This window comes from Crocodylus siamensis, chromosome 12 (assembly GCF_052110815.1).
Source record: "Crocodylus siamensis isolate JL-2025a chromosome 12, ASM5211081v1, whole genome shotgun sequence".
Classification (NCBI taxonomy): Eukaryota; Metazoa; Chordata; order Crocodylia; family Crocodylidae; genus Crocodylus; species Crocodylus siamensis.
Genome location: NC_143406.1, coordinates 49,584,181 through 49,608,615, shown reverse-complemented (window position 1 = coordinate 49,608,615; position 24,435 = coordinate 49,584,181). Strand labels below are relative to the sequence as shown.

The window sequence follows — 24,435 nt, the reverse complement described above, 5'->3', positions numbered from 1 at the left end:
GAGCGAGGGGGTGCAGAAAGCAGTCACCCAGCTGCAGCTGGTCTTTAATGAGAGGCTGGACTCACCCGTGTGCTCGATTCCTGCTGCAGGCACAGCCCGCGACCAGCATCTGCCTGGCACCCGGCTGGCACAAAGGGACCGGCTCTTCCTGCAGCAGAGATGCCCGGATACACGGCGAGCGCCGCGGTGCAGCTGACACGAGTGCACAGGCGTGCGCTGGAGGCCGCACGTTTCACATCTGTTTTACCGCCCTGCTCACTCGTGCTAATGATCTTGGGCTAACGAGGCACCATAGGCCCTGGACCTTTGTAGGTCCCCCCTGCGCAGAGATGCGGCTGCTGTAGAAACCCTGCTTCGTGAAGGGAGGCACTTACAGATGCGTCTCACTTGGACTGCAAACAGGCAGGGGAAAGAGAGCAGCTGTTATGCCTGTGTTTGAGGACCAGCGAGGAGCTGAACTGAAGTCGGTGCTCCAGACGCACAGGAGGATTCGGGGCTTCTTCGCGCCCCAGCTCACACACCTTCCTTGGAGGGGGCGGACCGGAGGACAGCGTGGCAAACTCCATACGCACGATAGCAAGGCGGTCAGGGCCGGCTTGCGAGCACGGTGCCGATCATGGAAATGAAAGCTGTTGCTCCAAACACGCGTGAGGGTCGGTCCTTGCTCGCTGGCTGGCTGCACCTTGTAGACAACTGCCGATTTGTACTCCCAACCCAGAAATTTGCCTGCATGTCAGTTTGCCAGATCAGGAGGCTAACGATGATAGATGGCGCACATCTGGCAGACGGCTCCGGAGCAGATGCTGCGTACCGTCCTGATGCTTTGCGATTTCCAGAGCGAGCGACTGGGGTAGCTGGAGACAGAGGTTCAGAAGCAAATCCGGGTTGCTTTATCACTTTGCCCGCCTGGCCATATTGCAATAGCTTTCACTGCACCCGCGCTGGTGACCTGAGCTAGACGGAGGGCTTGGCAGGTGTTTAATGTGACTCGGGGCTCATTACCAGCTCAATGAACTGTCAGGGGAAAGCTGTAGTTTTGAAGGCATGCACCAGCAGTGACAGAGCCCACGTCCAAAGGCGCCTGGTCCCATTCTTTCTCTGCATGCCTTACAAACGATAAGCACTCCTCCAGATTACGGAAGACACCATTCGTTGTGCTGCTGAACGATACCGCGGAGGGGAGGGAGAGGGCTCGGCAAGAGAATGGCTGTTGACTTGTGGAGTCCATCCCGGCAGGGCTCCTCGCGACTGCCGACGCGCTTGCATCGAGGCACTCGGTGACAGCTGCAACCGAGGCCGCACCAGCTGGCGGGCCGGTCACTCGCGTCCAGACGAGCGTTAGCCAGTCTGTTACAAAAGAGGTTTCCGTTCGCGTGGCAGGGGGACGTCGCATCCAGGGCGGACGCAGGCAGCAACAACGGGAGCGACTGCGGGCCCCCGTCTACAGGCCGGAGCCCCGAGGTGCCCGCAGGAAGGAGCTCGCAGCTAACCCTGCCCGCCGGAGATGCCTAACGGGGGGCACCACGCGAACCGTCTGCCTGACATCTTCGTAACCGTGTCCCTCTCCCCCTCCCTCTTCCAGCTGATTCTGCTCGTTTCTCGTCTTTGCTGGTTTTGTAGGGTCCCACACCGGTCTGGCAAAGTGCCTGGCGCCTTGCAGGGCGAGCAAACAGTGCTAGTCCGCTCCTGGCGCACAGCCCAGCTGCAGCATGCCCCCATGTCATTTGGACCCAGCCCCTAACTGGCTAAATACCCCAGGGAATAGCACGACGTCCTGCAATGGCTTTCCCCCGGCCACGCGCCCCCGGACCAGGAAGCACTGCTCGCACAACTTCACACGCCGCACCGGGGCCAGGCAACGGGCAAGCGGATCTAGCAGGTGAGCGACCCACCTCCCACCCCTGGGCCTCCAAGAACACGCAGAGAGTCACGGTCGTGGGAGGCGGGGGGGCACCCAGCCTGCACGGGCCGCAGACCGCAAGTCCGGAGCCAGGAGCGCTGCAGCCAGGGGCTCGCTGCCCATTTCACCGGCTCTGCGCGCTCTTCTCCAGGCTGGCTCGGCCAGCTCTCCTAGGAGGACGTGCTAGTCTTTCTTCCGGGGAGCGGCGGGAACCGCCGCTGGATGCACGAACCACCCCGCCACGGGTCAGGGAGCACCAGCCCCGGCGAGACCCTGCCTGCCGGAGGACGGACGATGCAGGGGAGACCGGCGGCACCGGCGGGGCAGCACTTTGTAAGAGGTTAAACGTGCCACAGATGCAAACAGCAGCAGTTGGTTGTTAGTAACCGCTTGTCATCTCTCCCCCCGTCCTAAGTCAGGGCACAAAGTACAATCGCATGCTAATTACCGATTCACCAGAGGAGCTTAAAATATGAGCGTCTGAGGGGCACGCAGGCAACTGTCCCCCCGCTCGCACGCCGCCTCTTGTTATCCCCTTGCAAACCGCGCAGTCACGCAGCGAGCCCTGCTAATTACAATATCACCATCGCGTGGCATCCCAAGGACACGGGAAAATGCAGAGAACGATTTCTCTCCCTGCCCGACGTCGCTGCCTGCTCGCGGGGCCGGAACAACATGCCATTTTCTCGTCTCATCTTAACCCTTCACACTGCAGCACAACAGCCTGGCATCGCTGCGCTGGGTCTTTTTCCACGGGGAAACTGGAACCGTAGGCTAAGTGACACGGATGCTCCTGAATGAGCAGCTCGTGAAAGGCGGGGAAATATGTCCTCGACTGAGAGGGGATGGCTCCGAGTTGCCTGGCTAATTGGGAACTACGGGATGGGCCGTCTTGATGCTGAAGGGAGGAGGACCGTCAGGAGCTCAGCGCTCCCGTGGAGGCACCAACTTAAGGTTGGGAGATTTGGGGGCGCTCAGCACTCACCCTGCACCCATCAGGCCCTGCTCTTTCATAAGGCCTGGCCCTTGCCGGTCCTTATCCCAGCACAAGGCTTCTCTCACTTTACCCCGTTTTACTTGGCCGCCCCATCTTGCTTCTCTTCGACCTCGTGCTTCAATTCGACTTGCAGTGTGAAGCCATCAACAAACGTGAGATATGACGGGAGGATATGGAAATGACTTGAGATCGTATTCACGGGGTGGGGTGTTTTTTTTTCCCTTCCTACAATAAAAAGCACGTACTCGGTACACTCATGTAGCAGTGGCTCTATCAAAGATCAGCAGACACGACACTTCTGCAGAACAAAAGTGTCATTCTTCACACGGGAAGCAGTGCCTGGATACTGAGGTGACGGGTAGATAAGAAAGAGACAACAGGAATCTAAAAAACACAATTGTCATGAGACATTACTTGGTTAGGAACAATAAACGATTTGCCTGCCTTTTACCGCAATGATATATAAAAAAGCTTGTTTTCAAGCCTGTCACTTGCCCTGGGTGAGAGCATGACTTTTGCCAGGCTGAGACAGAGACAGAGGTGCCATGAGACACGTGGCCCAAGGGACCGAGATGCCACACTGAGCTGACCGTCATCCTACTTTGTGGAACTACACGTGGGATGGCCACGGGCAAGTGCCTCTGCGCCTGGTTGGAGCCAAGACGGGAAAAACGGCCAACACGCACCAAGCCCCTCCCTGGAGAAGTTCAAGGAGAAAACGTGAGAGTTGCAGCTCCCCTCGTGTCTGAGGATTAAAATGCTGGTACTGTTCTTTATCATCCCCGAGATGGGAATTATAATAAAACAATGGCAAATTAGTCTCACTCATTAAGCCGTCTGCAGCAGAACATGGTGAGAAAGTGAAATCCGCTCCCGGGGTGCCGACTGAAACCAGAATAGAAAACAGCGTAACCTCGCCCTGCTCTCGCTCGAGAGTTAAGTGTTCGGTCATCTTCAGGGACAGGGTTGCGGGCTGCGCGCCCAGCGCAAGGCCCGTGTCTTGGAAATCTAGTTGGTTTAATTAAAGATATCACCTCTGCCACGAGTCCTGATCGCTTTTTCCGGCTACAACCCGGATACTTGAAATACCAGCCGCATTTACGTCTGTTGACGGTGTAAATGCACACACAGATGAGGATGTGCTTTGTGCAGCGTTATGCACCCAGCCGCAGCACAGGGGGATTGTATTCCTTGCTAAGGGGGGTGAGGGTTGATTTTTCGGACACCTACAGAGTGCCGCCTGTGCATCCCCTCGGCCGCAAAGCACGGGCTCATTCGAGTGCAAAGTGGCTCGTGTCCTAACACCTCTCTGCTGCCTGTACAGTCGGCCGAGGTTCATTTCCCTTCTGAGTCCATCAGGTTAACTCACTTCAAATGTCTCCCCCACCTTCGTCGAGCGAAGGGCCTTCTCTCAAAGGCAGCAGTTTTGTCTCCGAACTTCAATTTGACCAAAAATAGATGCGAGTCTTTATAAGCAACGTTGCCGGCTGATTTGGGTAATGGGAACGATGGGAGTAATATTTATGCAGACGATTTTGTCTTATCCCCGTGATGTAAATAATACTTGGGGGGGGGCATGAATGTCACTGTGAAGCAAACCACCGCCTTACTGGAATTGAAACAGAAGATGTTCCTAAATAGAAAAGTCTCTGCTCGACCTAAGTCTACAGTTCAAAGGTAACAAGAATATGGAAAAAAAAAAAAAATCACGCGTGAATCATCAGGACCCCAGCAGCCCCCAACACAAACAGCGGTTCGACACTTTTTCAGCTGCATCCCTGGCTGGAGATGATATCATGAAGAATACAATATTGTCCCTGCGCACCCGCTCTGAAACGTCTGCTTTTTATTGAGCTATTGTGGGGCTCTGTCAATATACATACGCTAAGAAAGAGGATCCCGGTTATCATGCAGGTGCTGTCACTCCTTATCGCAGTAGGTGTCTCCTTAATCAAAGGAATCTCTCGACGTGCCCGCCAATGCCTTACTTTCCCCTGAAGTCTCGCTTCCCCGGGAGCCCTGGTTCATTCTAGCCAGAGCTTTTGGCACTCACAAAAAGGCCGGCAGAGAGGATGCATTAAATCTGCCTGTTTAACCCCAGAGAAAAGAAAGACACAAATAACCTTCCGGGCGAAGTACGGAGCCTAAATCCCAGCGGGTCTCCGCCGAGCGCTTCTGAAAGGGAACAGTAAGCCATTTCCTAAATGCCAATGATTAAGCTAAATCAGAGTCAAATAAAAATTGGCTTTTAGGACGGTATTTCAAAGCGTCTCAAAATCAGGGAACAAAGTCCAAGTGCCCTTCCAGCCCTTGCCAAGGCCATGAACAAAGTCCGGTGTCGGGTAGGGGCAGGGGCTATCACTCAGGACTCCTGGCCCCCAGCCCTGTGCTCTAACCACTAGCCAGCACCTCCCTCCCCTTGATGCGCACATCCGATGGCTCCAAATGTGCCTTGCAGATGCAATGGGGAAATGCATATCCAAGGACAATGTGGGACTGGGATAGCAGGCTGAGATATTCCTTTTCCATCTGGGCTCCTGCTTTCTAGCTGGGCTCTTCAAAGCAGCCCCACTGAATTGGATGTGGGTGCCTTACTCCCCTTGAAACCCTCATGCTCGCTGCCCTTGAGATTCAACAGTAATAAATGCCATACATCTGCCTGAGGCAGTGGTCGCCAGAAAGGAAAGCCAAGGGCTTGAGCTCATTCTTCCACATTAATGTATTTATATGTTTTTAAATGCCATTTTATTTACTTGGTAAATGAGGTTGCTGCCTGTTTACTGCAGTGCACATCACGTGCATTAAAAATCCATGGGAAAAGTAATTACTGTGATTCGACAGGCACTTAGCAGAGCCTGCCATCGTGGCCAGCGCATCCGAACGTCTTTCAAGACAGGCGGGGCGGTCACGAGGCGCCTCGGGCGCATGAAGCATCGTTCTCCATCCCGTCCCATTTGGGATGGGCAAGCTTTTCTTAAAGGCTTACATTTCCCAAAGTGGCTGGAGGGTGGGGGGTCCAGCCGGTGACACCTAGGAGGGGCCTGGTTTCCAGATAGCGCCCCGGCAAAATCAGCTCCTTCCCAGACGCACTAGTCACTTGGGAAAATGTACATTTATTTCTTTTTTCAAAGTGCAATCGGCCACCGTCTGATCTCCTGATCTGCGTGCAGTACAGCCAGCGCGTGCTGGAGAGCGAGCCGTGGCCGCAGCGGATCCGCGTGAGCGAGGGCAGGGGCTGAAGACAAACGCTGCGACCGCGAAAACGCGCCAGCGCTGGAAATGCAGCGCTAACAGCTTCCATGTGAGGAAACCCCTGCTTCCACCACGCGTTAAGGCCCTGCCCGAGCCACATTCGTACACATGAGCAGGGGCCGTCCCCCTCCGGAAGGCTTTGGGATCTTGCACAAAGGGAAAAGGCTTTGCAAAGGTTGCGGTGTCAAGGGTGGGGGCAGCGTCCTGCCCCCCTGCCTTCATGCGCCCCAGAGAAGGACGTCGGTAGAAACGTCTAAGCTGCCCAACGGGATGGCGTGGTACAGACGCCCTGCCAGGGAGAGGGAGATCCCTTTCAACGGGACGGTCTTCCTGCAGCCCAAGCGCTCCCTGCTCCATCTGTCAGCCCGAACTCTGGGTTTCCCGGCCTGCGTTAGCCACCCCTAATTATTTACAGCTATAATGGCAGCAGTGACCTTGCCTGGGAAAATTCCACGCGAGCCTCATTCATATTCAGGCTTCCACCTCTATGAAACAGAAACAGCTCTCGAGATGACAGACTATACAGACGGCGAAGCAGCCATAGCCCGCCCGCTTCCAGGAGCCTGTTCACAGCACACGTTTTCCTCATCACGGGCCACTCACAGCCAATGTGGGAACTATCAATCTCCACCTCCCCTGAACACAGGTTTTCTGTCTGTATAAAACACAGCATCCTCCCCAAAGGGCAAACTCGAGGTCTTGTATCCAAACCAACGTTTTCTTCACCATAAATTCACAGGAGATGGTGAAAGCACAGAACCGCTCAGGGCCAGGGCTGACTGCAGAAATGGCCAAAGTGGCAGGGTGATTTGGGCACGGGGGTGTTGCCAGCGCCAGGAGCCTGGCAGGCGTTTCATGCCCTTGGTATTTGGTCACCTTCCAAAATCAGGACATCCAGAAACCACCTGCACAGAGACGTCCTAAGTGGGAGGCCGTCTTGGAGGCTGGGGACTGGGTTTTCTGGATCCCGTTGCACGCAAAAGCATTTGGAAAGTGAAAGACCAAAGCATACACCCTTTTGGTGTGGGGGAGAGTACGGAGAGGGTGGTATCCTCAGAGAGACCTTCGCTGCCTTGACAATTACTGGCAAGCCAGAAGGGCAAGGTGGTGTAAATCAGCAATACTCACGGCTTGGGGTGCTGATGAGGGTCTGTTACAGACACCAGCCCAGACAAAGGAATGGGATGAGCAGCCCCTTAAGCATCGCTGCATAATGAGCAGAAATAAAAAGGTGGGGTTTTTTATCAGTGATGGTTTCAAACTGGTAAATGGGCTGGAGGTATCAGACCACCTTGGAGCTTCTACAAATCATAGCTGGAGTCGTTCGAATACTAAGAGGATTGCAATCAACTTGGGACACTTCTGTATCACACCTCACTGGGGCGGGTAAGGATGAATTGATTGCAGAACTAAAGCTAGCAGTTGCCCAAGTTCAAGTGAATGCAACCAGATGTTGCTGGTTCCAGGCAGACAGCCTCTGTTCTGCTGCTGGAAGGGATGAAAGATGAAAGCGATGTTTTCCCAAAGATGAAAACAGTTATGAGAAAAACTGAGTGGGAAGAAAAATGTGAAAACAAAAGTGTGAACAGTACCTGGGAGCCGTGGAAGGAGTATTCGATGCTCCAAACCCTCTACAACTGCAATGAACTGGGGAAGTAGATGTGAGGGGCTGGCTGGCAGTGACCTGGCCCAGGGGTTTTGAAAGGGCAAAAGATGACTGGAGGATTTGGGATTCCCCTTCCGCACCAATCAGGCCCCAGAGACTCACCCCCCGTGTCCCCTGATTGGCCCCTTGGGTCACCTGGAGGGGGATAAAAGGGGCAGCGCAGCTGACTCAGGGGAGACCAGCCAGGGACAACAAGGAAGGAGCTTCACAGAGCTGGCAAGAGCTGAGCCTGCGGGGTGGGAGCAGTGCCCTGGAAGAGCCGGAAAGAGCAGGACCTGCAGGCAGCAGTGGGACCCTCCGCAGCGCGGGTGCGGCCGGCAGGAGAGGCCCCCGCTGGGCTCCAGGGTCCCCTGGGAGAGGCTGCAGCCCCCAGGAGAGGCTCCCCGCTCCAGCCAGGATCTGAGCAGCGACCTGAGGGGTTCCCAGCTCTGCCTCCAGCTCCCCCAGTCCGAGGCCGGGCAGCTCGACGTGAGGCCGGGCTCCGGGAAGGTCGAGACCCCACGCAGCCTGGAGCAGTACCACGTGGGAGATCTGGGTTCAAGTCCCAGCTGAGGTGACTTGGAGCGAGTGAGCTAACAAAAAGCAAATCTTCTTGCAGTGGAAAGGGGCCACTGTGTTTTCTCCCCTTCCAGGTACCAAGGCCCTATATTTCCTTGTCATTTGACATTTTGCATTTTGTGCCTTTTTTATATTTCACCAACCTGTATTGTTTGCTCTGCTGCTCGCGTTTTATATTTTGTTAACCCCGTTTTTTGTCAATGATTGTAAGTGTCTAACCTTTGTTGAATCCTGCCCCCTCGGGGCATTGTAGTGTCCACTATACCCTCTGATTTATGCCTGTTACGTTCCCAGTATTAAAAGGTACATGGTTAAGCCCCCACTGGTGGTCTGGCTCTGCTCTATAGGGGGAGGAGGGTCCCTACACCTCCCACAGCACTTGTGCACCTGCTTTGATCCATTCAATTGGAGAGGGGTACCTCTTGGAGTACTGCCCGGGTTACATAAAAATAGCAATTCAAATAAAAGAGGTATTTCAAATTTAAAAAGGGGATGTAGGGATTTCTTAGCAATGAGCATAAATCATCTATTAGAAATGCACAGAATAAATCAGGGAAGTTAAAGATATCAAAGTTGAAAATAGATCTATTTGGCCAGGAGGGTTTAGAAGACCAAAGAAAGGATTCTTTAAACACAATAATAGGAACAAATGAAGGATGGTAAAATTGTAAGTCATGTTGCAGAACTGGAATTATTTATTCCATAAATATTTCAGTTCTGTATTTCGGAAGAAGTGACATGATATATCATGCCTTACAGTGACAAAGAAGTACTCTGCATTTCACCAGTAATTAAGCTGAACATTTAAACATTTTTAAGTTGGTAGGACTTGATACCTTGCTCCCCAGAGTATTTGGAGAATGAGCTGAATTGCTTTCTGAACCACTAATGTTGATTTTTTACAAATCTTGACATTCTGGAAGTTGTAGAAAAGTACATTGGGTCACTGGGAAGCCCGGCCTCAGTCCTGGGCAAAACCATGGACGGGCTGGTACAGAAAAGAATGAAGGGGCATCTACAAAATTGATGCCAATCAACGTATTTTAATAGAAAACAGGTCTTGTAAAAAATATCAGCTAATCTTTCCCAAAGAGATGACAAGATTGGCAGCTAAAGGGAACTATGAACATAACAGACCGCTGTGAGGTCTACGGCCGAGCCCATGGGACGCTCTTGTTACAAAATAAATAAAGAAGGCACAAGACCAGCGTAGCCCATCTCAGACGGATTAAGAACTGGTCAACAGGGATACAGCAAACTATCTGCAGAAGGATATTTTTATTGGGGTCCTGCAGGGGTGTGCTATTCAGAGACTTTTTTCAATGATCTGAAGATAGATAGACAGATAGATAGATAGATAAATCTGTCCATCTATCTTGACAGTATATAGGTCTTGATAGGTAGGTAGATAGATAGATAGATACAACACAATTGCTTGTAAAATTAGTGGATGACCCCAAACCCAGCAGAGCATTAACTAAATGGAGACAGGCCAGTCACCCAGATAAATCCAGACTGGGTGGGAAAGCAGGCTTGTTTGAACAATATGCATGCTGCTCTGCTTTGGGAGGTTATTCGTCTAGGAAAAAGAGAAGCGTTTAAAGACTGGACACCAAGAAAAGGGCTGGGGACAAACAACTTGCCCTGAGCCCCTCATGAGATGGTGTAGCTAAAAAGGCTACCGCGATCTCTGTCGTGCACCGTGCAGCAGGAAGGGAGGCGACCTCTTGCATTTCAAGAAGAGTCTCAACCTTTGTGATGGATGAAAGAAAAGGTTATGAGGCGACTTGATGCTGGCGGCCCAGGGATCGCCGACTGAACCGGAAGATGCAGTGGGCGCCTGCTGGCATTGGACAAGCCTATTTTAGAAGGTGCATTTTTGTAAAACAGCAGAGGTGGTGAGCCATCGAAACATGCGACCTCGGGATGTGCTCAGCTCCCCATCTCTTTATGTCTCGACCACACAGCTACCATGCAGATATGCTACAGTTCAAACAAACCGATGGGCAAGACGCAGAACGATGCTCCTGTCCAGCTCTGCTATGCAGGAAGTCCAAAGAGCTGGGGACACCGATCCCTCCTTGCCCTCTAGTCAGCCCCCCGCGGCTCCCGGGGACCTGATCACCCCTTGCCCCCAGCACACTCCTGCTCAGAGGCCAGAAGTGCAGGCCAGGAAAGGCAGCCATTCAACTGCCCGAGGAGCGAACCAGCATCTAGCCCTACATTTCCGAGACCCGTCACGCAGCTATTCTGCAAGTACCCGTTGCTCCAACCCTCCCCACGCAAGTACAGGAGTCAGCACTGAGGGGGGCCTGATATCCTATCTACCCACAACGATGCAGGATAAAGTCCAGCGTCAGGGGGCTTCCCAATCGCTACTTCCAGGCCTTTGACAGGAAAAATGGGAATCTGCTTGCCATGCAAAGCGTCATCGCAGATCCCGGCCACTGGGTTCGGGGTCCCCCCCGTGCCACCGCCCTGCTGCATGACCGTCCCTTCTCTCTGCTGCCAGCCCGCTCCCTCGATGCGTCCCTTTGGGTTGCAGGAGTTGAAGACGGGACCGTGCGCTCGCCCCGTCGGGACCATGCTGGGACCACTGGGTAGGATGCAAGAGGACCGGCAGCAGACGCGCGCCCAGCCTCGCGCCGCTCCAGCGCAGCGCCCGTAGCAGGAGGCCGCTGAGGCCATTAGCTTTACGGCCGTCGATAACTCTCTCTCGTGGCATCCACTGAGCAACTGGACGGGGCCACCGTGCCACGGTGGAAACCAGCCGATCACCTTCACAGGTCCGGAGCGATTTCTCCTCTGTAAATCAGGTGCGTTCTGGAGAGTTTCCTTTTCTTTTCGAGCCTCAGCCCAGCGCCTCTGCTAGAGGCCGAACGGACTGGATGGGCCAGGACCCGATCCAACGCAAACCACCTCGGCTGCGGAGCCAGCCCCTCGTCTCTGGGCCTCTCGCGCAGCACCACAAGCGGGCCCCCGCGAACCAGCGACAGTCGCGGCCACTGAGCAGGTGAGCCAGAGCTGTGGCTCTCGAGACAGGCAGGGTGAAGAGGCCTGTGCTTGGCCATGGGGAGGGAGGTGCCGGAAAGAGAGACGAGCGAGCAAAACAGTGCCACAACATTAAAAAAACCCCAAAACACAGGATTTGTTCAAGCAGCCTGGACTGGAGTCTCCTCCCGCTCAGCTGGCTCGGTCTCTACCGAGGGCCACGGCACGCCTAGGTTACACAACCACAAGGCAGAGGGTCGTGCAAGACCTGAGCTCAACACGGCTGAGTTAACGCAAGTGCAACGGACCTGGACCAGCAATTACCCTGCAGGAAAAGGAGGAAAGCTCTGGCCACCCTTTTCCTAAACCTGAACTTGGCCCCTCAGAGTACTGCACCCCCCCCCCCCCCACACACCTTTCTATAGCAGTAATACAGTCGAAGAACGAGGAGGAACGAGAGTTCGTAATAAACAGCCACGGAGGACGCACGGGAACAAAACACATTTGTCAAGTTTGAGCAAGACGTACAATAAGATCCCGCAATAAGATATTTGCATGTTGTACAAGTGATAATTAAAATCCGAACGCTGCAATTTAAAACAAAGGCTACGTTAGCACGGTCGTCTGCAAACTCCTGCCTAGACTCGAGATATTGAGTCAACTGGTAATTTGTGTTTTCCAGCGTGGGTGCTCCACATAGGTCGGTTGCGGCTTCATTCAAGATTTATCCTCTTGTGCCTAGGGGCTTTTAGCGGTCACGTGACAGAAAATCGCTCCCACACAGATACCGTGTGTGTCGAACCGACGTGCATTTAAAAGGCAGCCGTGATACAGTCTGAACCCAGCGCTCACGTTGGTCATTTTAATGATCTGCCAGGAGCGCTCAGATAATGGGAAATTAAAAATCGGAGGGCTATAAAAGTTTGCTATTTAATTTCTCCAGCATAAAAGCCATTACAGGGAAGAGTTCAGGGCCTAGCAGCCCTTCTGCACGGCTCACGGGGCACCTGTTAGTGCTCCCAGCATGTTCTGCATTCAGAGAAGATGAGCCCCCTTGGACTGACAATGTTCATTTCCAATTAATGTTAATAGAGGCCAAAATCAAATATTTTCGGTGCAGAAAAAAGGGAGCGTACACAAATTTAGCACAATCGGAGGCAGTCCCTCCAGCAGAAACCAGGCAGCATTTGCTGTGCATGAGAAGTATTTTGTGTACGATCCAACCACCCACCTCACCGCTCAGCAGAGAAGGGAAGGTTTTCAAAGTGACTAGCATAACAGCTGTACAAAAGATATTGAATTAAGGGAGGAAATTCAGAGCTCTTTCATTTCAGCAAAACGTCCCCTCGTATCTCGCTAGCAACGCTGATCTGCTGCTCACCCTTTGCTGGAGGCGAACCCGATGTTTCCAGCATCAGATCAGCCAGCAGATTGCAAAGCACAGACTAATTTCGGAGACAAAAATCAAGAGGGTGTTACGAGCTTCTCGTGTCATGTGGCCAGGCCATCCCTCTGCATTTGTAATTTGGCAGCTTACTTGCTGAGCAACCGAATGGCTCGGCCGGAAATATCTCGGGTGCCGACTCCAATGCAGACAGCGAGCGGCGGGCACAACGGCAGTCGTGCCCACCCAGGCCCCGATTCGGACAGGCGGCACTAGGCGGCATGCAAACACAGGGTCCCCGGGCAGAGATCCTACGTGCCACGGCCCCGCTCTGCAGCGTGCCGTGCAGGACCGGACCCCCGGCAGTGGACGCAGCGGTCTCTGCTCGGGGCAGCCTCCCTCTCCCAAACGACGCGCTACAGAAGCAGGGGCTTAAAGGACGAGCCAGGGAGAGGGAAGGAAGGCAACGCACAAGCGAGCGAGGAGGCAGACGGGAAGCGGTTGTGCCCTTAGTCATCTGCGCTGTGTCAGGCGGTCGTGAGCTTCCACTTGACACGGCCGGGCCCGATCCCGAGCGTCGCACGCCGGGGAGGCCGCGTTTCTAGGAACGGGCTCGGCCTGTCCCCTCTGCTTCTCCCGACAGCGCTGGGTGGGGGCAGCGCAGACACGTGCACGGGGGACACCGCGGCAGCCAGGACGCAGAAAGCACCTGCGCCCCGGGCACCTCCTGCCCTCCCTTTCCTCCCCCGAGCAAAGCGGTCTGTCCTCACCTATACTGCGCCATTAGGGCACAGGCCAGGGCCCACGGAGACCAGGGCAGGGCAGCCGGCGAGCCCGGGTTTACCCCCATTCGTGCCCGCACCCGGAGACCGTGCAACGGAGGTGCTGTGATGGGCACACCGAGCACTTCCAGCCGCCCGGGGGCACTGGCGACCACCTCCCCGGGCAGGCGAGGGGAAGGGAGCCGCCGGGCCCTCGTGCCCTGGCTGGCAAGGTGCGCGTTGAACGAGAGCGCTCGGTGGCTGCTGCAGTTCATTTAGAAAGTTACTGCCCAGCCGGTCGCCTCGGCTCTGCCTCGCTGCTCCCTCTCACCGCCGGGCGCGGGCCACGCTTGCGCTTACTGATCGTGTGCCACCCCACCTCCCCCAAACCAGGCGCGGCAGGAGCTGCAGCTAAATTCATCCCCACGCGGGACCGAGCTGGTCCCCTGCCCTGGGGCTGGGGCCGGCCGGGGGGGCGCCCGGCTTCGCCTACCTTCCAGGCAGCACGTCCGCCACAAGCCCGAGTGGGTCATCACCTCCTCGTTCTTGCGGCTCGTCTCATTGTCGCCCGTGGCCTTGGTGCGGCACACGCCGCGCGAGTAGAGCCAGTAGTCCGTGCCCACCGCGATGGTCATGAGGCTGAAGGCGGCGAAGGCTCCCACGGTGGTGATGAGCATCTGGACGCCGCGCTCACACATCCTCATGCTGCTTCATGTCCGCCGGGCGCGGCGGGGCAGCGCTCTGCACCCGCCCGCCCGGCCCCCGCCGCCGCCGCCGCCGCCGCCCGGTCCCCGGCCCCGTCCCCGTCCCAGTCCCCGCCGCCGCCGCCGCCACCGGCCCCGGCCCCGGCCCCGGCGGGCGCGAGAGCGGGAGGGAGGGAGGGAGGGGCGGGGCGGGGCGGGCGCTGGGGGAGGTTCCTGCCGCGCGCCCCCCTCCCCCCCGGCCGGCTCGCACACCTGCACGCGCGCCCCCGGGCACAACTGCACGCACATGCCCGCGCATGCCTGCCCGCCCCCATGCACACCCTCATGCAGGCGTGCACACCTGTATGCACACCCGCATACATACGCCCGTGCAGGCTCACACCCCCCCATGCGCGCACACACACGCTCACCCTCCCACCCGTGCACATCCCCATGCACAACTGCATACACCCTGCCACGAAGGCTTGCACACTCCCATACACACCTGCATGCACACCCCCTTGCAGGCTTGCACACCCCCATGGACACCTGTATGCACACCCCCATGCACAACTGCATACACACCCTGTGCAGGCTTGCACACCCCTATGCACACCTGTATGCACACCCCTGTGCACACCCGCATACATACCCCCATGCAGGCTCACACACCCCCATGCACACACACACGCTCACCCTCCCACCCGTGCACATCCCCATGCACAACTGCATACACCCTGCCACGAAGGCTTGCACACTCCCATACACACCTGCATGCACACCCCCTTGCAGGCTTGCACACCCCCATGCACACCTGTATGCACACCCCTGTGCACACCCGCATACATACCCCCATGCAGGCTCACACACCCCCATGCACACACACACACTCACCCTCCCACCCGTGCACATCCCCATGCATAACTGTATACACCCTGCCATGAAGGCTTGCATACTCCCATGCACACCTGCATGCATACCCCCTGTGCACAAGCACATCCTCCTGCACACCTATGCTCACCCCACCTGTACACCGCCCCCCACACACAGGCGTCACTCCCTGGCACCCACTGCCCATGCCCACCTCTTCCACCCTCACCCATGGCTCAGCCCCTGCTCTGTACCCAGGCTGGGCTGGCGCTGGAGCCAGGGCATCCATGGCAGGGAGGTCGCCCGGGGAGAGCTGCTGACAGGGGTGTGAGGTCCCCACCTGGGACCACCGGCTGTGGGGCAGGGGGATGGGAGAGCAGGCTGCCCCCGCCCCAGTACAGGGAGCCGCTGCCCAGCCCCACCCACCAGCACCCCCTAAGTCCCCGGGCAGGAGGGCCTGTACAGACCCCCCGCCCCAGCTCTCGGCAAGACCTGGTGCAAGCTCAGTCCCCTCACACGAGCCAGCTGCATGCAGAGCTAGCGCTGCCCCGGCCACGTCACCCGACATGCCAGTCTAAAGCCGCGCCTGCCCCGCGCGCAGGAAGCTCAACCAGAGGCTTGCAGCAGGCCCGCGCACGCTCCCATCCCCGTAGCGTCTTCTCCCTGCCCTCCCCAGGGCCCTCGTCCTCCTGGCCCTTCCCAGCCACTTCCAAGGCATTGGTCCCAAGTCTGAGCAAAGCTCCGGCTAAGATGCCGACGGGTCCAGCGCCGGTGCCTTTAGCCAGAGGAGAGGCACCGGTGACCAGCTGTGTTTGCAAGGAGGCGCGGCGGGGCCCTCAGCTGCACTTCACCCAGCGAGCGCTGGCTCGCGTCTCCCGCGCCAGCTGGAAGTCATTGAGCACGTCCCTCCTGCGTGTGCTGGCACTGAAGCTCCGTGGCGGTGCGATAAGTGGCTCGTTAATCTCCATTTGCCCGGGCCTTTTCATGGGGAACTTGTCCTTGCCGGGAGCCTCTTCGCCGGTCTTCAAAGGAAGGGGAAGTTCTTGGAAAGTGCTAAGGGAGGAAATCCAGAGGCAAAGCATGCTGGCTGCCAGTCGCAGGGCGATGCCTCCCTGTGCCTGTCGCACCCCCTTGCACACTGGGCACTCCTCTCCATCACGGTACAAACTGCTCCCCTTGGTCCCATGGCCAGAGAAGGGCACTGGCCCCGAATTGCTTTCTAATTGCCAGCCTCTGGAAGAGCCCAGGGAAGCTCCCAGGCCCCGTTGGCAGGAGCAGCGCCAGGGCCGCGCTCCCCCTTGTCACCGTCCCCTGATCTTCAGGCGCCTGCTGATTAGGCAGGTTGTGGGGGACAGCAGCTGGGAGGGGAGGGAAACGTGGATGTGAAGACTTGTATTTGGGAGGCGTGTGAACCTTCAGGTTCGGAGGAGAGCTGAGTGCCCGGCCTCGGCACAGCCTGAGAGCCTTGCCCTTCCTCAAAAGCACCTGGGGATGGGCAGGGTCCAGTGGGAGGAAAGGACCCTCCGATCCATCCGGAGCTGCAGGTTGTGCCTTCCTCAGGGGACCCATGGGGTGGAGCCTTAGGCCTTCCTCCCCTTGCGCTTCGTGCCCAGCTCTCTCCATGACCCTCTCTTACCTTCGCTCCCCGGCGAAGGGCTAGGTTGTTTCGCGAGCAAAGGCTTCTCCCAGGTCCCAGCTACTGAGCTAACAAGCAGGAGGAGAGGTGCTAATGCCCCTTGTTTTGCAGATGGGGAGCTAAGACCCAGCCAGGTACAGAGCTCGATTCGGGTCGGACCCAGAGCCTGTGGCAAAGCCAGGAATTGCTCTCGGCTCTCCAGAGCCGCCCCCGCCATACTGCCCCATCCAGCTGGGGAGATTGTGCACACACGTGCGTGCTTTCCTACCAGAGAGCGCGCCCCCCGCACTGCTGACAAGGATGCTGCAGATCTTTCTCACCTCACCGCGCGATATCACAGCCTCGAACCCCAGCCAAGTTTCAATAAATGGCTATTCGATTTTGCAGGGTCTTTCATATCCTACCTCTTAATACTTTGTCTCTGGTTTAAATGCTCTCTCTCTCATTCCCCCTCATCTATCAACCATTTCTTTGCAGCTGGCTGGAGGAGATTGTGACTAATGCAGCCTTTAAAACCCGCCTTTAAGACACCCGGCTCGAAAATGAATAGCTTTTTTAAGGCTGCGAGGGAGAGAGAGATGAAAACAAATGATTTTACCTGGTAAAATCTGCTGCCACTCGGTATAGACAACAATCATTATATAAGCACGTGCGTGTATACCTCTGTTAAGCCTCTCCATCGCCCACAAGTTTTACATTAAAAGAAAATTCTGCTGGCTGCCAAGTCAAGCGCTGGAAACTTAGGAAATGCCAGAATGAAAGGGGCTTGTGCGGCCTCCAGTTGGCTTGCTCGCGCGCGTGCGGGCTTCGAGGACACAATCACACCGCTCTTGCACCGGTGCTCCTGCCCGATCCAGTGCACAGAGCGGCTGCCGCTGCTAACTTAATGCGTAGCTATTCCTTCTTTTGTTGCATCCGTGTTCGGCCTGTGGTCTTACCGCTTATTTGCCGCACGTTTTCTACGCCTGCTCTGAAGATAGGCATTCATTTCCTCCTGGACTCTTCTATGAGGCTCGTTACTCTAGCGTGGGAACCTTTCATAAGCGTTCATTCATTTGTTCTCACCCTGCCCTCGGTGAGGTAAGGAGGTGGAAACGCTGCTATTACATGGGCGAGGAGCAAGGACGCAGAGCAGTGGTCGAAAGCGACTGTGAACGGTGGATGTGCGATTGGAGAGGCATTGAAAAGCATCCTTGGAGGACGTTGCGTTGCACGGCACCGTGTCTGTGCTGTCAGCTCTCTGCACTTCTGCATCCATCTCAAGCAACCCCCTGAAGCAAGGGATACAGCCTTAGCAGCCGGTCACAGGGAATCAATCCAGGCCTCCAGGGCAGCCGGGAGACTGTCCCGTCCCTTCCTGGAACTCCCTCGGCACGACGCACGGCCCCATGTCTGCAGCGAGGGAGGTCGGGGGCCCGCAGACAACAGCCTGCTTCATCGTGCATCCCCTGGACAGAGGCCTGTCCTGCTCGCTGACCGGACCTGGACCCGCTCAAGCGTGCGAGCGTGTCACCGTAGCGTGCAGCAGGGGGTGGGGAATTCACGTTGAACAGAAAAACTTCATTGCGGCGTGTGCTTTTAGCAGAGCAACCCCTCCCCCGCCGTGCATTGCACAACCGCTATCAAAGGCGATCGAAGCCCCTGAGTGTCCTGAAGCAATCACAGATGCACCTGAAATGCGCTTCACCATCTGCTCCTACCTCAGGCCTGTCTCCTCCCCACTCCCCATGGCAATCCCGTCCTCCTTCCCCACCCAGGCCCCGCTTCCCCTTTTCCACCCGCCCGCTCTCATTGTGCCTGCACGGCTCCTGCTGCCTTCTCCAGCCCGGTCCCCTCGCCCTGCTTCCAGCAACTGGCTCCCAGCTTGCGATCCCAGCACCTCCGCCCTGTCTCCCACTCCCCATCTTCCCAACCAGCTCGGCAAAAACCTCCAGCGTCACTCCTTTTCTGGCCCGCTTTGGTCCCCCTACCCCCAAAGGGCTCACGGTCTCTCTCCCCATCCCAGCTGCACCAAGCACCTTGCCCCATCTCGTCCTTGCTCCCTCTCCGTGTCCCCACCGCATCAGCCCTGGCGGCTTGAAGGCAATGGGCCGCGCTCGGCGCGAGCACGCTCTTGGCAGCTCCCAGCAGCCATGCTCCCAATGTGCCGACCGGGCCCGTGCACGCGGAGAGCGCCAGGAGCTTTCCAAATGGGCAGATTTGTCCAGAAACTGAAACAAGCTCCTTTCAGACATAAAACGGGTTCCCAATTTCAAATCTCTGCTCAAAAGCAGAGGGCTGTTAGCGCTCCTCAAAGGTCACTGGAGCTGTTTTGAATGGCAAAACAACATGGGGCTTTTTTGCCCTTCAGAAGCAGCTGAATGGCCTTAGCTGAGACTGAAAAAATAAGACTGAGCCGGAGGCAGACACCTGCGCTTTGGAAATACTCAGCCCACGTGGCTAAACTTTGGCAAAGTTATAAACAGCTGACAAATGGGCCTTGCAATGGCACGCGCTGAGCAGCCATAGCGACCGGCTCCGGTCTCAGCCCGGCTTTCGCAGCCGTCTTGCGGCGAGGAGACAGGCAGGAGCTTTGGAGTCGGAGGCAGGCCGACTCCTGGGCGCACCAAGGGCTGCCCACCGCAGCGCTGACTCCTCGCTTTAGGTCCAGTTCTTCAGCTGCCTGAGTTTTAACTCTCTCCTCCTTTGATGCCAAACCTGATTTCTTTCTTACCTGAACTATTTCAAATCCTTCTTCATTAGCATTGCCGGGGAGAGGATCCATTCAGCTGACTCAGCGGGTGAACTTCACTGAAAGAGCCTGGCGTTTCCTGTCCCCAGACCTCTCTTCTTGCCCTTTGAATCTTAGATTCCTTTTGTGTTGCCACGTCTCTGCTCCCTGCTGCCGTTTCGCCACTTGGGTTTGCAAGCGTTCGCCTTTCTGTTCTAGTCTTTGACTTCGCTGACCTACATTTCACTCCTCGTTTCATTTCCCTTCCCTTCCCAAGCCTGTTTCAATTCACCTTGGAGCCAACTTTCCTCCAACTGCTAGTTTACTCTTTCCTTCTGGTTTTTGATTCTCACCCCCAGCTCCTCTGATCTTCAGTGCCCTTGCCCTCTTCATCTACTTCTTTCATGCCGTGACAATCTGTGCTTGAGGAAGCTGCTGAAATCACCGGGTTTCTGAACCTGGGTGTGTTGGGCATTTCAGTGCCCAAATAAGAGGATGCTTATATAAGGGCTTTACACTGGAAAGCTTGGCTCCACAGCAGAGAGTTACCTCTTTGCACATTAGATCTCGTCCTTAGAGTGCACCAAAGCCATGCAATCATTTTTTAAATTATTATAAAGATTGTTTTATCTATTGGCATGGCATGCTAGCACCCAACACCTGTAGTCAGGGACAAGAACCCCAACATGCCGGGCTGTAAAAGTCTTTGCCCCAAGTGATGGACACATTGTGTCTGTAAGAGTGCGCCAGCGTTTGCATTGGCGTTCGCGTGGCAGGCGAGCAGGAAGGGCCAGGAGGGAGACTCCTGCTAGGGCAGAGCGAAGGCACTGCACTAAGCTAAAAACAAGCAGCAACTCCTACGATGGTGTCGACGCGGTGTGCTGCCAGGGCCTCTGCCCGGGGGGCGCAGCCTACCTGGGGCTTGTCCGAGGCTGCCACCCAGACAGAGCCCATGGGGGAGCTGGCGTCCCCCCACCTACTGGCCTGCGGGGGTTGCCTGGCAAGGCCCAGGGGGGCAGGGATTGGGACCCCCACACCTGTCCTTCAGGCACCCACCTTAGGGCCCTGGAGGGAGCTCCAGGAGGAGGTTAGCAGGCTGAGGGGAATCAGGGAGGTGGAGGAAGAAATTGACGGCTATTTCCTTTCCCTGCAGGGCCATGCACCCAAGGAAGAAGCACCCCGGGAGGTGCCCCCACTGCAGAGTGGCAGACGGTCACCTCCAGAGCCAGGGCTGCTCATAACACAGCAGCACCAGTCCCTCCAGTCCGGCTGGAGAACTGGTACGAGGCCCTGGCAACTCCACACTCTCCACGATCCGAGCAGGCCGAAGGAGCTAAGCAGTCCCGGAGGAGAAAGCACCGAGTGACCATCACAGGCAACTCCATCCTGGGAGGTACAGAGGGCCCATCTGTTGCCAGGACCCCTCAACACATGAGGTCTACTGCCGGCCCGGAGCAAAGATTCAGGATGGGCTGGGGATGATCCAGGCCGTGATCCAGCCCACCAATTACTACCCCATGATCCTAATCCATGTGGGTACTAATGATGCGGCCAGGAGAAGCCCTGATCTCCTGATGGCGGACTACCACACTCTGGGGGTGTGCTGAAGGAGATGGGGGCACAGGTGGTTTTCTCTTCTGTCCTACCAGGGAGCGGACGTGGAAGACGGCATGCAACGTGCATCGCAGAGACCGACTGGCAGCTTCGGGAACGGTGTCGCGAGGCGGGCTTTGGCTTCCTCGACAACGACCCTCACATCACGACGACAGAGATGCTTGGGTGGGATGGGCTCCACCTTTCCCCCAAAGGTAAGCGTGTGTTCTCTTCTAGGTTGGCACAGGGACAGAGGAGGGGCACTCTGAAGTGCTCTGGGTTAGATTACAGGGCAGTCGAGGGGAAAGACTTAACGGTGGGGGTCTACTACAGACCTCCCAACCATGGGGAAGAGCTAGACCAGGAATGCTTAAGTGAGCTCACGGAGGTAGTGAAGCCAAAGGACATGGTCATCCCGGGGGACCTGAACTTTCTGGACATCTGCTGGGAAGAGCAGTCAGCCAGGTCTGATCGCTCACTTAGGTTCCCAGCCCAAATGCAGGACCCCCATCTAACCCAGGAGGTGCACAGCCCCACCGGGGAGACGCCTTGTTGGACCTGGTGCTGGCCACGGGTGATGACCTGGTGCGGGGGCTGCGGGTGCTCGACCCCCTGGGCGACAGCGATCATCGCCTGCTGGGATTCACCATCCAGTGCAGGGTGGCAAAGGCCGGCAGCAAGGCAGCAGCCCTGGATTTCAGGAGGGCGACTTCAATGAGCTAAGGAGAATAGTTGGGGAGGCACTGAGGTCCCGGAGGGGAGGGGAGGGGAGCCAGTTGTCCAAGGAAAGTGGTCGCTCCTTAAGGAGACGATCCTCCAAGCCCAAAGGGAGGTAATCCCAACATGGATCAAAGGGAGCAGGAGGGCGCAAAAGCCCCCACGGCTCACCAAAAGCATCCGGGAATGTCTCCTAGCTAAAAGGGAGGCGCACACCCGATGGCAGGGAGAAGCCAGCACCAGGGAGGACTACACCACGGTTGCTCGGGTCTGCAGGGGGGCAGAAAGGCCAAGACGGAGATGGGACTGGGACTAGCTTCCTGGACCAAGGACAACAGGAAGTCCTTTTTTAAATACATGGGGGCAAAAAGAAAGTACCAGGTAACGTGGGGCCCCTGCAAAACATGCTAGGAAATTGGTCATCACCACACAACAAAGCTAACCTATTTAACGACTTCTTTGCCTCCATTTTCCTGAGCAGGGGCCAGATCAGGCCCCAGGGGAGGCGCACCCAGGCCAAGGGTCAGGGAGGAACTAGTCAGGGAGCTTCTGGAGGGACTGGACGTATTTAAATCAGCAGGTCCGGACGATCTCCACCCCCGAGTGCTGAGGGAATTGGCTGAGGTCACTGGGGGACCCCGGCACGGCTGTATGAGCACTCGTGGTGCTCTGGTGTGGGGCCAGAGGCCTGGAAGAGGCCAACGTGGTTCCCATCTTCAAAAAGGGGAAGGAGGACCCGGGAACTATAGACCAGTTAGTCTTACCTCGATCCTGGGCAAGCTTTTTGAGACTTATCCTGGCGCATGTCCACGAGGGGCTGAGGGGGGAGATGATGCTTAGGGGCAACCAACACGGGTTCATTAGTGGCACGTCCTGTCAGACCAACCTGGTGGCCTCCTACAACCAAGTCACCAAATCCTTAGACTCAGGGGTAGCAGTGGGCATTGTCTTCCTGGACTTTCAGAGGCCTTCGACACTGTCTCTCACCCTGTTCTCATCAAGAAACTGGGGGGCTGTGGTGTCGACACCCGCACAGTCAGATGTGTCGCCAACTGGCGGGAGGGCCGCACCCAGAGGGTGGTGGTGGATGGGTCCTTCTCAACCCGGAGGGACGTGGGCAGTGGGGTCCCCCAGGGCTCGGTCCTCGGGCCCGCGCTGTTCAACATCTTCATCAGTGACTTGGACGAGGGGGTAACAAGCACCCTGTTCAAATTTGCTGATGACACCAAGATGTGGGGGGATGTGGGCACGCTAGAAGGGAGGAATAGGCTGCAATCGGACCTAGACAGGTTACAGGGGTGGGCGGACGAGAACAGGATGGGATTCAACACTGACAAGTGCAAGGTGCTGCACCTGGGGAGGAAGAACCAGCACCATACCTACGGGCTGGGGGACTCCCTTCTCGTCAGGGCAGAGGCAGAAAAGGGTCTTGGAGTCATCATTGATGCCAGGATGAACATGGGCCGGCAGTGTGGGGACGCGGTCAGGAAGGCCGACCGCACCTTGTCCTGCATCCACAGATGCATCTCGAGCAGGTCCAGGGAGGTGATCCTCCCCCTCTGTGCGGCACTGGTCAGGCCACAGCTGGAGGACTGCGTCCAGGTCTGGGCGCCGCACTCAGGAGGGATGTGGACAGCATGGAGAGGGTCCAGAGGAGGCCACTCGCATGGTCAGGGGCAGCAGGGCAGGCCCTATGAGGAGAGGCGACGGGACCTGAACCTGTTCAGCCTCCACAGGAGAAGGCTGAGGGGGATCTTGTGGCCTGTAACAACTTAGTCAGGTGGGATCAGCAGGCATTGGGGGAGTCCCTGTTCCCCCGAGCACTGCCAGGAGTGACCAGGAATAACGGTCACAAGCTGGCAGAGGGGAGATTTAGGCTAGACATCAGGAGGCGCGACTTCACAGTCAGGGCGGTTAGGGTCTGGGACCAGCTTCCAAGAGAAGTGGTGCTGGCTCCTATCCTGGGGGTGTTTAAAAGGAGATTAGATGAACATCTTGCTGGGGTCATTTGACCCCAGTACTCTTTCCTGCCATGGCAGGGGGTCGGACTTGATGATCTGCTCAGGTCCCTTCCAACCTTAGAAACTATGACACTATGAATTGTATGGGGGCAAAATAGTGTGTGCTATGTCCCAAGGAATAATCTTGCATTGCCAGGGAGCTGGGCTAGATGATATCTTTCCCCCCTGCTCCAACATCTATAAATCTTTCATTCAATGAGACTGGGCTGAAGGAAGAGGGATGCAGGTGCCTAGAGAGTCTACAAGGACTGTGCAGGCTAAGAGTAAAGTGGGGGGGCATTGAGGTCTCAACTACCCTGGCCCGACTCTGCTATGGGTGCAAGACAGGGTACAAGGACCAGGACAGGGAGCTTGGACAAGTCATGTCACCTTCTGTATCATGTTTTTCCCTTCTGTACCACAGGATTTTGGGGAGGATGCTTTGATGTTTGGAAGTGCTTTGAAAAACTTGCGTGTTATCTAAGTGCTAAGTGCCGCGGCAGGACTCGACGCTCATGGCAGAGCTGCAGCAATGGGCGCTGGCAGCCCGAGAGCACGAGGTCTCCAGGGACCGTCTTCTGGAGCTGGTGTTCAAAGCCTGTGCGGCTGGTGCTTCCCTGCTACTCCTACCCAGGCCAGCTAGCTGAAGCTAGCACGGGTGGGCTCGCGCGCACGGCCATCCCCCTGCAGCCTGCCATGACTTACACAAGACCAGCC

The 24,435-nt window shown here is 56.5% G+C and overlaps 1 protein-coding gene across 1 annotated transcript in view; it reads right to left on the bottom strand.

Annotated features, from left to right (window-relative positions):
- CACNG3 (calcium voltage-gated channel auxiliary subunit gamma 3) overlaps window positions 1–14,298 on the bottom strand; it is a 45,414-nt gene extending 31,116 nt beyond the window's left edge. The window contains exon 1 of the mRNA XM_090024382.1: window positions 14,003–14,298. Within this exon, the coding sequence (XP_089880508.1) occupies window positions 14,003–14,213 (211 nt within the window). The 5' untranslated portion in view covers window positions 14,214–14,298. The remainder of the gene's footprint in view (window positions 1–14,002) is intronic.
- Window positions 14,299–24,435: the final 10,137 nt, after the last annotated feature.